Source organism: Mustelus asterias, chromosome 27 (genome assembly GCF_964213995.1).
Source record: "Mustelus asterias chromosome 27, sMusAst1.hap1.1, whole genome shotgun sequence".
Taxonomy (NCBI): domain Eukaryota; kingdom Metazoa; phylum Chordata; class Chondrichthyes; order Carcharhiniformes; family Triakidae; genus Mustelus; species Mustelus asterias.
In genome coordinates, this window is record NC_135827.1 from 42,580,932 (window position 1) to 42,595,314 (window position 14,383).

Sequence of the window (14,383 nt, forward strand, 5' to 3'; positions counted from 1 at the left end):
GCTGGTTATTGGGTGAAATGAGCTGTTGTGGTAAGTACATTACTAAGTTCTCCAATGGGTGTAGCGATGGGTCATCAAGTTCTCATGCTGAATGCTGATGTGTTTACTTCCCCGGTTGTACGAGAGTCTCACTGGGGAACTCGGGAGGTATCAACTTAAATTCCATGTTTCTTCTTCTGGGTCAACGTCCCCTTGACCAGGAGCTTGCTGTGCGTGGAGGGGGGAGGGGCGGGGGGGGGGGGGGGGCAGTGGTTGGGATCTTGTGAAATGGTGTCTAACATTAGCTAACTTTCCAGGAACTAAATAATAGAAGGATGAAGGAGGAAATTGCTGCCACGGTGGTTTTTATATCTCGGATGGTGAGGAGGAACGAGAAGCTGAGCAGACACAAGATTGAGAAATTTGGGAACAAGCTGACCAAGATCTTGTTTGACAAATACAAGAGCCACTGGTATTGGGACGACCCAGTGAAGGGTCAGGGCTACAGGTATGATTGGAGATATTTACACTCTGGCAGTTTGAAGGTCATGTGACCAGTGACCTTTCTGATTTTGATTGGGGGTGAGGTTTGTGCAGAGAATATTAATCCTGGTGTGAAACCACTGATTGCTGTCCCATGATGCAACCTCAAACCTGGACTCCTGACTCTGGGGTCAGTGGGATTCTCGGGCGGGCGGGGGCGGGGGCGGGGGCGGGGGGGGGGGCGGTCACCTGATGTTGATGAGTTTGAGAATCTCTGATGTTGGATCAGTTTCCCAGTTGATTCCTGTTCTGGGATTTGTACCGAATGAAGAGAATTCACCCAAACAGCCTGTTACACCTTTCAATTCAGACTTTAAATTGTGCAAAATGGGTGACTAACCTGGTTTCAAACTGAAATATTGACTGGAAAAGCCCATCAACTTTGGGTGGATGAGAATTAGCCAGTGGATTTAATTAGCTTTGATTCAAATTGTTTAACATTTCCCCAAAATAGAACTCCTGGTTTGAAATCTCCCAGATATGACAATTCACCTTGAAGCAATTTCTGCAATTCTCCTGATATCTTTTCCAGGTGTATCCGGGTCAATAAGAGTCAACCTCTGGATCCAGTCCTGCTCCAGGCTTGTATCGAGAGTAATATCGATTATTCATCTTTGGAGTTGCCGAAGGAACTCACCATCTGGGTGGATCCGTATGAAGTGTGGTGTCGGTAAGGATTCATTTCCTATCAGCTGCTTGGTGTCTCCAGTATATCCCCTCTATACACTGGCCTGTGTGAATTGAGGATGGGATTGGTGCAATGGCCTGTTATCCATGCACCTGATCACGTGCTGCCCTTGCCTCCAGCCATGGATCTCTAGAAAGGGAAGGGGAACCTCCCAATGTCCAGGTTAATTGATACAAATGATAAATAATCTCAGGTGTTGCATCAGAGTGGCTGCTTCAAAGATTAAACTGCCAGTAACAGAGCAGCGTGTGCTATTGATGCGAAAGAGCATTGCTGTTTACTAATAAAGCCCTGGGCAAAGGAAATGGTTGGCAACCAATCATTGAGACACAACTGTTCAGGAAAGAGACTCCCTCCATTTTTCCTCATCATAACCCTCTATTCCTTCTCCCTCCTGATTATTCAGCTTCTCCTTAAATACACCTACACTATTCACTTCAACCACTTCCTATGGTAATACACATCACATTCACATCACTCTTTGGGTAAAGAAATTTCTGAATTCCCTGTTGGATTTGTTAGTGACTATCTTGTGTTCATGATCTCTGTACTTCCCTTTCTGTAGCTGCTATCAAAGCCTTTCAGAATTTTAAATACCTCGTGGTCTTCCCATAGCCAGCTTAACAAAACCGACACCAGGCAGAGAGCAGTGGGAGATCTAAGGTGACTGCACGAGTTGGAGTCTGGCAGCTCCTTCAGTCTCCTGATATCCTAATGGCTAACAACTGATACTGTCGCAGTGAGTAGTTCAAGGAGGATGTTAAACAGGATCTGCTAGGTTGAGGTTTGTAATCTTAGTGAGGCAAGAACCAACAACTGCCAACGTTGGAGATGTGCATAACCTCCCAAATCCCTTTACCCAGTTTAAACTTGACCAACTGTGTCATCAGTAACTTTCCTCATTCCTATTGGGAGTAGAAAGGATTATTCCATCCAATAAATTGACTTCTCTACCCGAGCTAAATGGAAACAATAACTTGAAAACTAAAAACCTTATTTCGGGAGAGTCAAAGGGAACTGAACATTTTCTGATTATCTTGTTGCCAGTCCAAATCTATCTTATGGTTGGCTGGCTGGGTTTTTGGGTTGGCTCTGTGCTAATTGTTGGATCCCCTCTTATGGTTCCAGTCAGAAACTTGTGTTTTATGGATCATTTTGCACCTTGAATTTGGCTCAGATAAGCATGAGATGTTTCACTTCAGGTGTGATTCAAATGACCCACTAGGGAGCTTTTATCAAACAGTTTAATTAGAATATAGTTAACATGTATAGTAAGAAAATTGGCAATAACTTTCATCAATTACAAACAAAACAACCACAATAATGTATAACCCTTAACAAATGTATCTAATGTTCCAATCAAACAAAACCCTTTAAATAGGTTCAACAGAACAAAGACTAAAGCTCCAGTGATACTGGAACTGAGCCCTTTGGTTGGTGAATTAAACTCAAGTTCTAGTAGTCCCCTTGATACACCCAGAACAGCTTCCCAGAACCCCAGGGAGAGACAGTCAGAGGTTTACAGCATGGAAACAGGCCCTTCAGCCCAACTTGTCCATGCCCTTTTTAAACCCCTAAGCTGGGCCCAACTGCCTGCATTTGGTCCATATCCCTCTATACCCATCTTGCCCATGTAACTGTCTCCATGATTACATCTGGCAGTTTGTTCCAGACACTCACTACCCTCTGCAAAAATATTGCCCCCCTGGACACTTTTTTGTATCACTCCCCTACCTTTGGGAAAGATATTGACTATCTAGCTGATCTATGCCCCTCATTTTATAGACCTCTATAAGATCACCCCATAGCCTCCTACACTCTGGAGAAAAAGTCCCAGTCTATCCAGCCTCTCCTTATAACTCAAACCATCAAGTCCCGGTAGCATCCTAATAAATCTTTTCTGCACTCTTCCTAGTTTAATAATATCCTTTCTATAATAGGGTGACCAGAACTGTACACAGTATTCCAAGTGTGGCCTTACCAACGTCTTGTACAACTTCAACAAGATGTCCCAACTCCTGTATTCAATGTTCTGACCAATGAAACCAAGCAGGCTGAATCTCTGTAATATGTACACTCCTGAAGACATCACTATTTATTTCCCCAAGTTCCCTAACATCCATGCCTTTCCCAATAGTAAATACCAAGGAAAATTTCATTTAGGATCTCTCCCACTGAATTTTGAGATTTTGGTCAAGCCACCAAGAGCAGATTCTTTCCTTCAGGAAGGCAAGAACAATACAGCACAGGAACAGCCCTTCGGCCCTCCAAGCCTGTGCTGCTCATGTGCCCACTAGACCATTCTTTTGTATCCCTCTATTCCCAGTCTGTTTGTGTAGCTATCTAAAGTCTTAAACGATCCCAGCGTGTCTGCCTCGATCACCTTGCTTGGCAGTGCATTCCAGGCCCCCACCACCCTCTGTGTAAAATACATCCCCCAAGAAGCCTTGCTTCCAGCTAACCAGCAGAATTTTCCAAACCAGTGAAAGATGCTACTTTTCAGCTTGATGCCCCTTCTAAAACTAAAGCCTGCATCTTGAGCTCCTGTCACCTGACCTGCCAATCTCTTAATGCAGAGTCATAAAAGATCCCAACTTAAAAATAAACAACTGCATTTAAGCCACTTAAGGAGCAAGAAAAGGACCCCTCTTAGACCCCTCTTAGACCACTCCAGCAACAATGACATCAGTGAAGGTTGAGCCACAGAGCATGATTTTCTCAAAGCTACACCAATGTCACACGTCCATTCCCCTGACTTTAACTTTTTGTATCATTGCTGCAGGTGTGGTGAAAAGAACCAGCCCTTCATTGTGACCAGATTAGAGTCTCACAATACTGACTCTGAAATCTTTAAACACATCAGCAGTGCTGCGGAACGTGCTTCCTCTGATTATTACTCCGGTACTTCCTCTGATGAGGAGATCTACTACAAGGAGCCGAAGAATACCCCTGGCAGCAACCCACACCCTGGTTACCAGCCAGAAAGGGCTGCAGCATGGAATACCAAAACCATTCCAATAGTGAGCAACCCAAACAGCATTTACCAGTTTGAAGAATATCGAGGGAGCACAGAGGAGCCTCAAACCATCCCAACTGTGATTAATCCAAAGAGTATCTACCAGGTACGTCCTGCCAATCTTTATGGGCTTATCAGGAAATCCAAGCTGTAGAAATCTCTGCCATCCACTTGTCCCAGAGTGCACTCCTTGGTGACTTAACTTGGAGTTTTCTGATCTTGAATCAGCAGCTCCTTAATTTTGCATAAATTTAGGTCCCAGACTGCCAGGTACAAACCAGTCGACAATCATCACAGAATTCATAGAAACCTTACAGTACAGAAAGAGGCCATTCAGCCCATCGAGTCTGCACTGACCACAATCCCACCCAGGCCCTACCCCCATATCCCTACATATTTTACCCACTAATCCCTCTAACCTAAGCATCTCAGGACATCTAAGGGGCAATTTTAGCATTGCCAATCAACCTAACCCGCACATCTTTGGACTGTGGGAGGAAACCAGAGCACCCGGAGGAAACCCACGCAGACATGAGGAGAATGTGCAAACTCCACACAGACAGTGACCCAAACTGGGAATCGAGCCCAGGTCCCTGGAGCTGTGAAGCAGCAGTGCTAACCACTGTGCTACCGTGCTGCCCACACTTGCTCAAATATTCTCCTGACCTCCAGGTCACAATCCGATTTCATATTCCTTGAATGCGATTTCATCCCTGAAGTGGCTGAAGCTCCTTACTCGGGTCCCTGTTAAGTGAATAATGTCCACCTGCTAAATGAGGGAAACGACAAACCTGAACTCAAGGCTTATGTTCGGATGAGACGTGAGCACTCGGGTAGTGCACTAGAAAGCTTTAGATTGGCTAAGAGGGAGTTGAAGAGCGAGCTTAGAAGGGCTAAAAGGGGACATGAGAAGACTTTGGCGGATAGGGTTAAAGAGAATCCTAAGGCGTTCTATAGGTATGTCAAGAACAGAAGGTTGGTTAGGGCAAGTTTAGGGCCAGTTATAGATGGCAGAGGGAAGTTATGTGTGGAACCGGAGGAGATTGGTGAAGCATTGAACCAATATTTCTCTTCGGTGTTCACGCAAGGGGACATGAATATAGCTGAGGAGGACACTGGGTTGCAAGGGAGTAGAATAGACAGTATTACAGTTGATAAGGAGGATGTGCAGGATATTCTGGAGGGTCTGAAAATAGATAAATCCCCTGGTCCGGATGGGATTTATCCAAGGATTCTCTGGGAGGCAAGAGAAGTGATTGCAGAGCCTCTGGCTCTGATCTTCAGGTCGTCGTTGGCCTCTGGTATAGTACCAGAAGATTGGAGGTTAGCGAATGTTGTCCCATTGTTTAAGAAGGGGAACAGAGACTTCCCCGGGAATTATAGACCGGTGAGTCTCACTTCTGTTGTCGGCAAGATGTTGGAAAAAATTATAAGGGATAGGATTTATAGTTATTTGGAGAGTAATGAATTGATAGGTGATAGTCAGCATGGTTTTGTGGCAGGTAGGTCGTGCCTTACTAACCTTATTGAGTTTTTTGAGAAAGTGACCAAGGAGGTGGATGGGGGCAAGGCAGTGGACGTGGTATATATGGATTTTAGTAAGGCGTTTGATAAGGTTCACCATGGTAGGCTTCTGCAGAAAATGCAGATGTATGGGATTGGGGGTGATCTAGGAAATTGGATCAGGAATTGGCTAGCGGATAGGAAACAGAGGGTGGTGGTTGATAGTAAATATTCATCATGGAGTGCGGTTACAAGTGGTGTACCTCAGGGATCTGTTTTGGGGCCACTGCTGTTTGTAATATTTATTAATGATCTGGATGAGGGTATAGTTGGGTGGATTAGCAAATTTGCTGATGACACCAAAGTCGGTGGTGTGGTAGACAGTGAGGAAGGGTGTCGTAGTTTGCAGGAAGACTTAGACAGGTTGCAAAGTTGGGCCGAGAGGTGGCGGATGGAGTTTAATGCGGAGAAGTGTGAGGTAATTCACTTTGGTAGGAATAACAGATGTGTTGAGTATAGGGCTAACGGGAGGACTTTGAATAGTGTGGAGGAGCAGAGGGATCTAGGTGTATGTGTGCATAGATCCCTGAAAGTTGGGAATCAAGTAGATAAGGTTGTTAAGAAGGCATATGGTGTCTTGGCGTTTATTGGTAGGGGGATTGAATTTAGGAGTCGTAGCGTTATGTTGCAACTGTACACAACTCTGGTGCGGCCGCACTTGGAGTACTGTGTGCAGTTCTGGTCCCCACATTACAGGAAGGATGTGGAGGCTTTGGAGAGGGTGCAGAGGAGGTTTACCAGGATGTTGCCTGGTATGGAGGGGAGATCCTATGAGGAGAGGCTGAGGGATTTGGGATTGTTTTCGCTGGAAAGGCGGCGGCTAAGAGGGGATCTTATTGAAACATATAAGATGATTAGAGGTTTAGATAGGGTGGATAGTGATAGCCTTTTTCCTCTGATGGAGAAATCCAGCACGAGGGGGCATGGCTTTAAATTGAGGGGGGGTAGTTATAGAACCGATGTCAGGGGTAGGTTCTTTACCCAGAGGGTGGTGAGGGATTGGAATGCCCTGCCAGCATCAGTAGTAAATGCGCCTAGTTTGGGGGCGTTTAAGAGATCCGTAGATAGGTTCATGGACGAAAAGAAATTGGTTTAGGTTGGAGGGTCACAGTTTTTTTTTTTTTAACTGGTCGGTGCAACATCGTGGGCCGAAGGGCCTGTTCTGCGCTGTAATGTTCTATGTTCTATGTTCTATGTTCTATATACAAGACTAGTGAGGCCACAACCAATCATTGCCCAAGTTGTAACTTTCCCAGAAGGAAAGACAGTAAATTGGCTTCTTCACTGCCGGTAGCCACGTGTGATACAGTCCATAATAACCAATGTCCTCACTGAACTGGCTACTGACTTTAAGTTGAAGCATTGGGATCTAATCTCATTCCTGAAGGATATGGGGATGAAACAGTGAAGGTTTGAGACTGATTTGGATTCCATTGAGTGGGTAGTGGCCAATATATCCATTGTCTTGGGTTTTTTATTTATTAATGTCACCAATAAAATTAGTGTGAAAATTCCCAAGTCGCCACACTCTGGCACCTGTTCAAGAACACAGGGGGAATTTAACGTGGCCAATGCACCTAACCATTGGGTAAGATAACCAGATCAGATTTGTAAAAATTGGCAAAGTGGAGGGGTGAGGAAATTGGATAAAACCCCATTGGGGTAGGAGTTGAGGGCAGTTTGAGTGCTGGTGTGCAGTGATCTAGGATTACACCTGTCCAATGAATAAATATGGGATTAGAGGCAGTGTCTAAATTCACTAATGAGCTGTTTTCTCTAATCCATGTTGTTTTTCAGGGACATGATCATTACACTCACGCAGCTGCATGGCCCAAGTTCATTCGCAAGAAGATATTTGCGGAGGATTACAGCTACCCCATGTCCCAGAAGAATTACAGATTGTCCAACTTGGTCATGTTTCCCAGGTTGGACCGTTACCATTGGGTGAATCCCAAACGATGACCTAAAGTTTCACCTTTCCTGTCTTTCCCTCTGACCTTTCCTCTCTGACCTCTGCTTTAACTTCTCCTGAAACTAATTTCCTGCCAGTTGAGCTGTGAGTAGTTTGTGTCCTGACCCAGTCAGGAAAGTGAACTTGTTCCAGCATTTTAAACTCAAACCACACTCGTTTACACAATTCCTGTTCTTGACTTTCAGGTGGGGATTGAAATAAGATTTTATACAATTGTGTTAGACATTATCTTATAAAGAATTTATTATAATTGAAGGTGGGTGTTTTTGCCATTTAAACAATTTTAAAGGCTAGAAAGGAAATGTTTGAAATGTATATTGAATAAAAAGCCACTTTTTAAACAGTGATTCTGCCTCCTTATACGTTGCTGTGGTTTTTCTTTTTGCTGAATGCTGGATTTTTGAGATACAAAAGACAACTCGGGTGATTTTCCTAAATGCAGTTGAGTCCTGTCATTTCTCAAACTGACCATGGGAGTGTTGGCATCAAGTTTGGAAATTAGTGTTGGCTATTAGATTTAATTTTGAACCCTCTGATATCTCCAAACCCTATAGAACAGGATACTGATCTTGTCAGGGCCTTGTACAGATAGGTATCAGCTCAGTGAAATATTTGCTGCTGCAATATTCACTCAGTGGTAGCAGTTTGTATCATCTACAACTCCTGAGCCAGCAATAGTACCTTCCAGACCCACTATCTAGAAGGGCAGCAGAACCTTGGAAACCACCTAGAGTTTCCACTCGAGTTGCTGTCCATCCTGACTGGGAATTACTGTCACTGGGTCAAAGTCCTTTCTGTACTTAAGCACATGGACTGCAGCAGTTCACATAGAATTTGGCAGAATGGCTACTCAGCCAGTCAATAAGGTTATAGTTCTACAGTAAAGGCCATAATCCCTCCATCTAAATAGTATAGCTGTGTCTTTATGCCAAAATAGACAAGGGTTTGCATTTTTCCCACATTAGCCAAATCTTTGCCCATTCACTTGTCCCTTTGCAGACTTGCCACCTCTTAACAACACTCCTGCAATTCAATTTGGGTTGTAAATAGTTGAGGTCACTGCTGATCCCTGTGCCACTCTGGCAGTTACAACTTGCCAATCCACAAAAGGCACCCTTCTGCTTCCTGTAAGCCAACTAATCGCTAATGTTAATGTTCGCCCCACACACTGTAACTGTGGTGTAACCATGACACCTTATCAAAGTACACCACACCTACTGCTTCCCCTTTATTCACCTTGACTCTGGATCAAATATAATCCCCTTAATGCATTCTAGCAATTTCCCAATGATAGATGTTAGCCTCACTGGGTCAGTATGTTTCCCTCTTGAATAAAGGTGTAACATTTGCTATTTTCCAATCCACTAAGACTTTTCCAGATTATAACCAATGTTTCCATTATCTGTGCTGCCATTTATTTTAAAACTCCACTTGGAATGCAGGCCATCTGCTCCTTGGGTCGATTTTCTCAGTAGCTGTTTCCTGGTGATTTTAAAGATCCTCTGTTCACCTTTTGATTTTGCGCACCTTTCCAGTTCAATTCTGGCCTTGGGTGATGGTGGAGTCTACATGTTCTCCCCATGTCTGTGTGGGTTTCCTCCAGGTGCTCTGGTTTCCTCCCACAGTCCAAAGATGTGCAAGTTGGGTAGATTGGTCATGCTGAATTGCCCCTTAGTGTCAGGGGGATTAGCTAGGGTAAATATGTGGAGATACCACCGGGGGGGGGGGGGGGGGGGGGAGAGAGAGAGTGCTTGAGTGAGGGCTTGATTTGGGTCTGTCTCTGCAGAAGACAGACAAAATATTTGTTCAATACCTCTGTCCTTTCCCTGTTTATCAATTCGCCAGATTCATTCCCTAGAGGACCAACACTGCTTAAATACTTGTCATCTTTTTAATTTGCTTTCTCATTCTTTGGTCAACTTTTCTACAAAGATTATTTGCAAGTCAGTCAGAATGGTAAGTATCTTTAATTATCTATTGCCATAGATGATGCATTCTTTTTCTCACTGGAATAACTCTTGGCCGAGGGTTATTAAATATTTCCAATCTGCCCCTGCATCTCTCCTGTCTTGCCTTTTAGCCTAATCTATTTGCACTAGACCTGCTTTTACACTTTTTATACCTTCCTTCAAGTTTAAATCACTTGTCTTAGACCCACACTTCTCCCCTCAAACTGACGATGAATTTCGATCGTGTTAGATGTGTTTCACCAGTGGTTCCGTCACTGAAGTTATTGATTAATCTTAACCTCATTATCAGGTTTGGAATAACCTGTTGTACATTGCAATGAAATAGTCCTGGTTGCATCTGACAGAGGGTGTTTGTCAAATTTAAATAGATTACAGTCACACCCATGATTATTGCAATTCCTTTCTCATATCCACTGAGTATTCTGTAGGGAGCCTATCAATTCCCACAAGTGATCTCTTTCTTGCCTTTCCTATTTCTTATTTCTACCCAAACTGATCTACATCTTGAGCTAAAGTCACAGCTCACCAGTGTAAATGACCTCCATTAATAAAGCTACCCCACTACCCCCTTCCTGTCTTTCCAAAATATCAAATACTCCAACAAAAGCTGGCCTGAGTGTCACGATAAGCCAGACTGAGATCTGGTAGAACGGTTATAGAATCGGCCTGTGGTATGTTCTAGGCTCCACATGCAGAGTGAGCAGGTACTGGAGTATTGCGGCTTATTGATCCTGTTATTGGCACAACTGAAATGGGCTCCATAATAGAGTCTGAGCTTGTTTTGCAGGTTAGACTTTCAGTAAATTCCAGAACTGACCTGAGTAACAACCTCTAACGGCAGTAACAGAATGTGAGGGAGAAGGGATAACATTTATCGAAATCTGTGGCTGTAGGTTTTTATGGCCTGTCAGTAAACAGGAAGTGTCACCATAACACTATTGTATTTCAAACCTATTGCAGATACTAAATTATACACAGGCGGTGATGGAATGTGTTGTAAATATAATCGCTTCAAAAGGGCAGCAGGAATTTCTCAGTCAGTTTCACCTTGTTCTGTATTGTCAAACAGCCAGTGAGAAAAAGACACGTCGAAGCTTCCATCGAGCACTCATCAGGACAATTCCCAAAAATACCAGTATCAGGGCAAATAATTTATACTGAATGGGAAGAAAGTGCTGATTGGTTGGCAAGCAGACTTTGGTAGAGGTATTGCCATGGAAATTGTAACAGGTGACTGACAGTTAACTGCCAACCGTTGTTTGAAATTTAAACCAGGCAGTTTGACCCTGATTGGTCAAGGCATTGCCCTGAAGAATAAATCGCTCACTTATTTTTGTTTAGCTGAAATGGGTGCAATGTGTGTACATGTTCTTTCTGTCTGCAAATAATGGCCCTATGTTAACATATGTAGCTTCCTGTACACGCACTGAGTCTAACTGACCATCTTAAATTGGTTGTTAGTGTAAATGTTATCACTGAGGATTATTTAGCAGATGTTGTCCAGTCACAGAATCACATCCAACGTTGGACATTGTGTTTTGAGTTTTGGGCTGGTTGGGTACAGTCTGTACCTTGCCTGTTGTGAACAGTGGAAGGGACATGCTGTTTAATACAATCCACCAGTCTTTGGGATGTATGGCCTACATACCTAGCATCACTGGCTCTGAAATTTAGATACCAGATTATGCATTTGTAAGACTGGCAGAATGTTTTTTAGGTTTGACAGCAACATTCAGTTAATGGAGAATATTACTGGTGGTGTTACTCCAGAGTAATAGCGTGAAGCAGCTTGCTGGTTTACCTTCCAAGGTAATTTGAGGTAGACTGGGCACTTAGGCCTGACTTTGCAGCAATACTCAGATTTACTGTTTGTTTGAAATAAATAAAGAGTAAGCCATTCGGGACTGAGATGAGGAAGATCTTCTTCACTCAGAGTTGTGAACCTGTGGAATTCTCTCCACAGAAAGCTGTTGGGGTCAGTTTGTTAGATATGTTCAAGAGGGGGCTGGACGTGGCCCTTGTGGCTAAAGGGATCAAGGGGTCTGGAGAGAAAGCGGGAGTGGGATGCTGAAGGTGTATGATCAGCCATGCTCGTATTGAATGGTGCTGCAGGCTCGAAGGGCCGAATGGCCTCCTATTTTCTATGTTAATGCTCCCTCTACCAGCATCACTCAAATCATTGAGCTTCAGAAACGAGTGTTTCTGGTTCTCCTTCACATCTGTCCAATATTTACTGCCTCCATTGATCTAGTGTCTGCTGTGGACCTGGGTATCTGATTGTGACAGTGTTTGAACTGGCTTAAGGAGGGAAATGTAAGTTTGTTTGAACACTATTCACTGGCGGTTATGGGATGGTGAGGGTTTGTGATGCCTATGATGGTTGAATAGTTGTTAAAGCAAGTTGTCCAGATTCAGCTTTGAACCGTAACCACCAGCCTCGGAAAATGACTCCACTTTGAACCAACTCCATTAGGAAGGAGCTGTAAATGTTCTCACATTATTGCAAGTGCCGGTGAGAATAATACCGGGATCAACTCCAGGTTCAGTGTCCAGATCCAGAATATCCACAAGGGGACCCAGTGAGCTGTTTGGTCCTCAATAAATGAGCAAATATCCTCCAGAGGAAATCACTTCCGTTTGGAAACTTTCTCTAAAACCTGGTCACGCTTTGAGTTAACATTTTGATTTGGAGCAAGCTTTGATTTTGAAACTTTATTCAGGCTAGGCTGTTTCTGGTGTGTCTCTATGGATGGTCCACTTGTTTCAAAGTCAGAGGTCATGGGTCTCACCCCAAAGAGCCCCAATCCGAGTGAACATTCTCTGTGACAGCACCGAGGGAGTGCGTCACTCTGAGGTGCTGACGTGAAGCTAGGCTGAAACCCTGTCTGTCTATTTGGGAGGATGTTAAATATTCCGCCATATTGTTTTGTAGAAGAGTGGGGCGGTTCCTCAATCAATATCCCAATGAGCTGATCTGACTCATTATCATATGGCTCTGTGTGGGATCTTGCTGTGTAAACATTGACAGTTCCTTTATTACAACCTTCAAAAATACTTCAGCTGCACTGCATCCTGGGTCATACTGAGATCACTAAAAGGTGCTACAGAGATGCAAAGCTTTGATTTTTGGTCTGGTTGGAAATAACATCAGTTGCTATGGTTTCGATTTTTTTAAAATCCGCTTCCCACCCAGATAGACTTTCAATAATTGTGAACTGTTCTGAAACTCCATTCTTCATAACCCACTTACACTGTCTGATTCTCAGTGACGTGAAGCTGCTTTTGTCACCTGTTTGTCCTCTTATCGTTCATCAGCCTTTCCAAACAAAACCCCTTCAAAATGTGCTCTCTGTGAGGGGGTGGATGGTGGATATTGTTCTGAGCTTTACTTAATGGTCTGAAATATCAGCTCTTTGCACAGGGGGTTTGAATTAGAAAGGAAACAATCTGTTCCATTTGATGAGACTTGGATAGGATTGGTGTTAGAGTGGGATAGTGTGTCCTGATTAACTGGAGGTGAAAACTCAATCCCTATCCCTGGTGTCAGTCTCTGATCTTGGTCCTCGCTGTAGGGAGAGGCTTTACTCAGCAGGAGGAACAGGGCAGCGAGTGAGCAACACCGACAGAACACTTTCGGCATCAGTTATTTAACAATCTCAACAAATAATCTGGAAATGAGATACTTAAGCTTCAAAGAATTTTTGATAATTTTCCATGCAAGAGATACAAGGAATAAAGTCCATGCTGTCCACAGAGTTAGAGACAAACAGCAGAGACATGGCCATTCAGCCCATCGTGCCTGTGCCAGCTGTTTTGGGGAAACTGTTGAATTAATGTCATTGCTCTGCACTTTCCCCTCTGCCCCACCAATCCTGGGCTGCTTCCCTGAGGGATTATTGAGGAAATGCATGGGGAAACGGGGAGAGCACATCCCGAGTGAGACACAGCCAGAGTGAGTGAGTGCATCTGGGAATTCAGCGCATGGGGGAAAGAGGTGCTTTTTGCTTTCTAACTTTTGAATGTTCAGAGTGTTTATTCCCTGCTGCAGGAGAAGAGGCAACAAGAGAAAGAGCTGATTGGTAAGTACTGGGTAAGTTGTTTCTATTGATTGTTAATGCTATGGTAAAGAAAGGTTAGAGTTCTAGCTTTTTAAAAAGATAACTTAAATAATTTTCTAATGGGTCTAAGTTTAATGAAAGAGTCTTTTAACTAAACGTATGGGGAGCTCAGTCCTGTGTTTTGCACGTCCTGCACCGTGTGGGAAATCCCACATGCTCTTTGCCTGGACCACCACATTTGCAGGAATTGTCACAGGGTTGACCAGTCTGTACTCCGGCTTTCGGAGTTTGAGAGTCGGCTGGAGGCTCAGCGATGCGTCCGCAAGGGTTTGTGGATCGCAGGTTTCAGACGCAGACGCCCCACAGCTTAAGGAGATGATGTCTGAGAGGAATGGGTGACCACCAATCTGAAGAAGGGAAGCAGGAAAGACCCAGAGTGCATTGCACCTAGGAACCATTTCTCTGTGTTGGAAACGGTGAGAGTGACGGTTCGCCTGGGAAGCGCAGCCAGAGCCACGCTCACGGTGCTGTGGGTAGCTCAGCTGCACAAGGGCGGAGGAGTAAGAGCAATAATGATAGGAGACTCGATAGTGA

At 44.1% G+C, this 14,383-nt stretch overlaps 1 protein-coding gene across 1 annotated transcript; it reads left to right on the plus strand.

Moving 5' to 3' along the window:
* The first annotated feature begins 314 nt into the window (after positions 1-314).
* btg4 (B-cell translocation gene 4) lies at positions 315-14,188 on the plus strand. The gene is made up of 7 exons (XM_078199160.1): positions 315-487; positions 1,055-1,192; positions 3,993-4,150; positions 4,292-4,332; positions 7,587-7,733; positions 13,759-13,810; positions 14,034-14,188. The coding sequence occupies exons 1-7, from the start codon at positions 315-317 to the stop codon at positions 14,186-14,188; spliced, it is 864 nt and encodes a 287-aa protein (XP_078055286.1).
* The last annotated feature ends 195 nt before the right edge of the window (positions 14,189-14,383 follow it).

What these genes read in the sequence shown, in the direction of transcription:
- btg4 (XM_078199160.1), top strand. Translation starts at nt 315, where the DNA reads ATGAAGGAGGAAATTGCTGCCACGGTGGTTTTTATATCTCGGATGGTG. An exon ending in CCGTATGAAGTGTGGTGTCG is followed by an intron (nt 1,193 to 3,992) that starts GTAAGGATTCAT and finishes TCATTGCTGCAG; the next exon opens with GTGTGGTGAAAAGAACCAGC. An exon ending in GATCTACTACAAGGAGCCGA is followed by an intron (nt 4,151 to 4,291) that starts AGAATACCCCTG and finishes CAGAGGAGCCTC; the next exon opens with AAACCATCCCAACTGTGATT.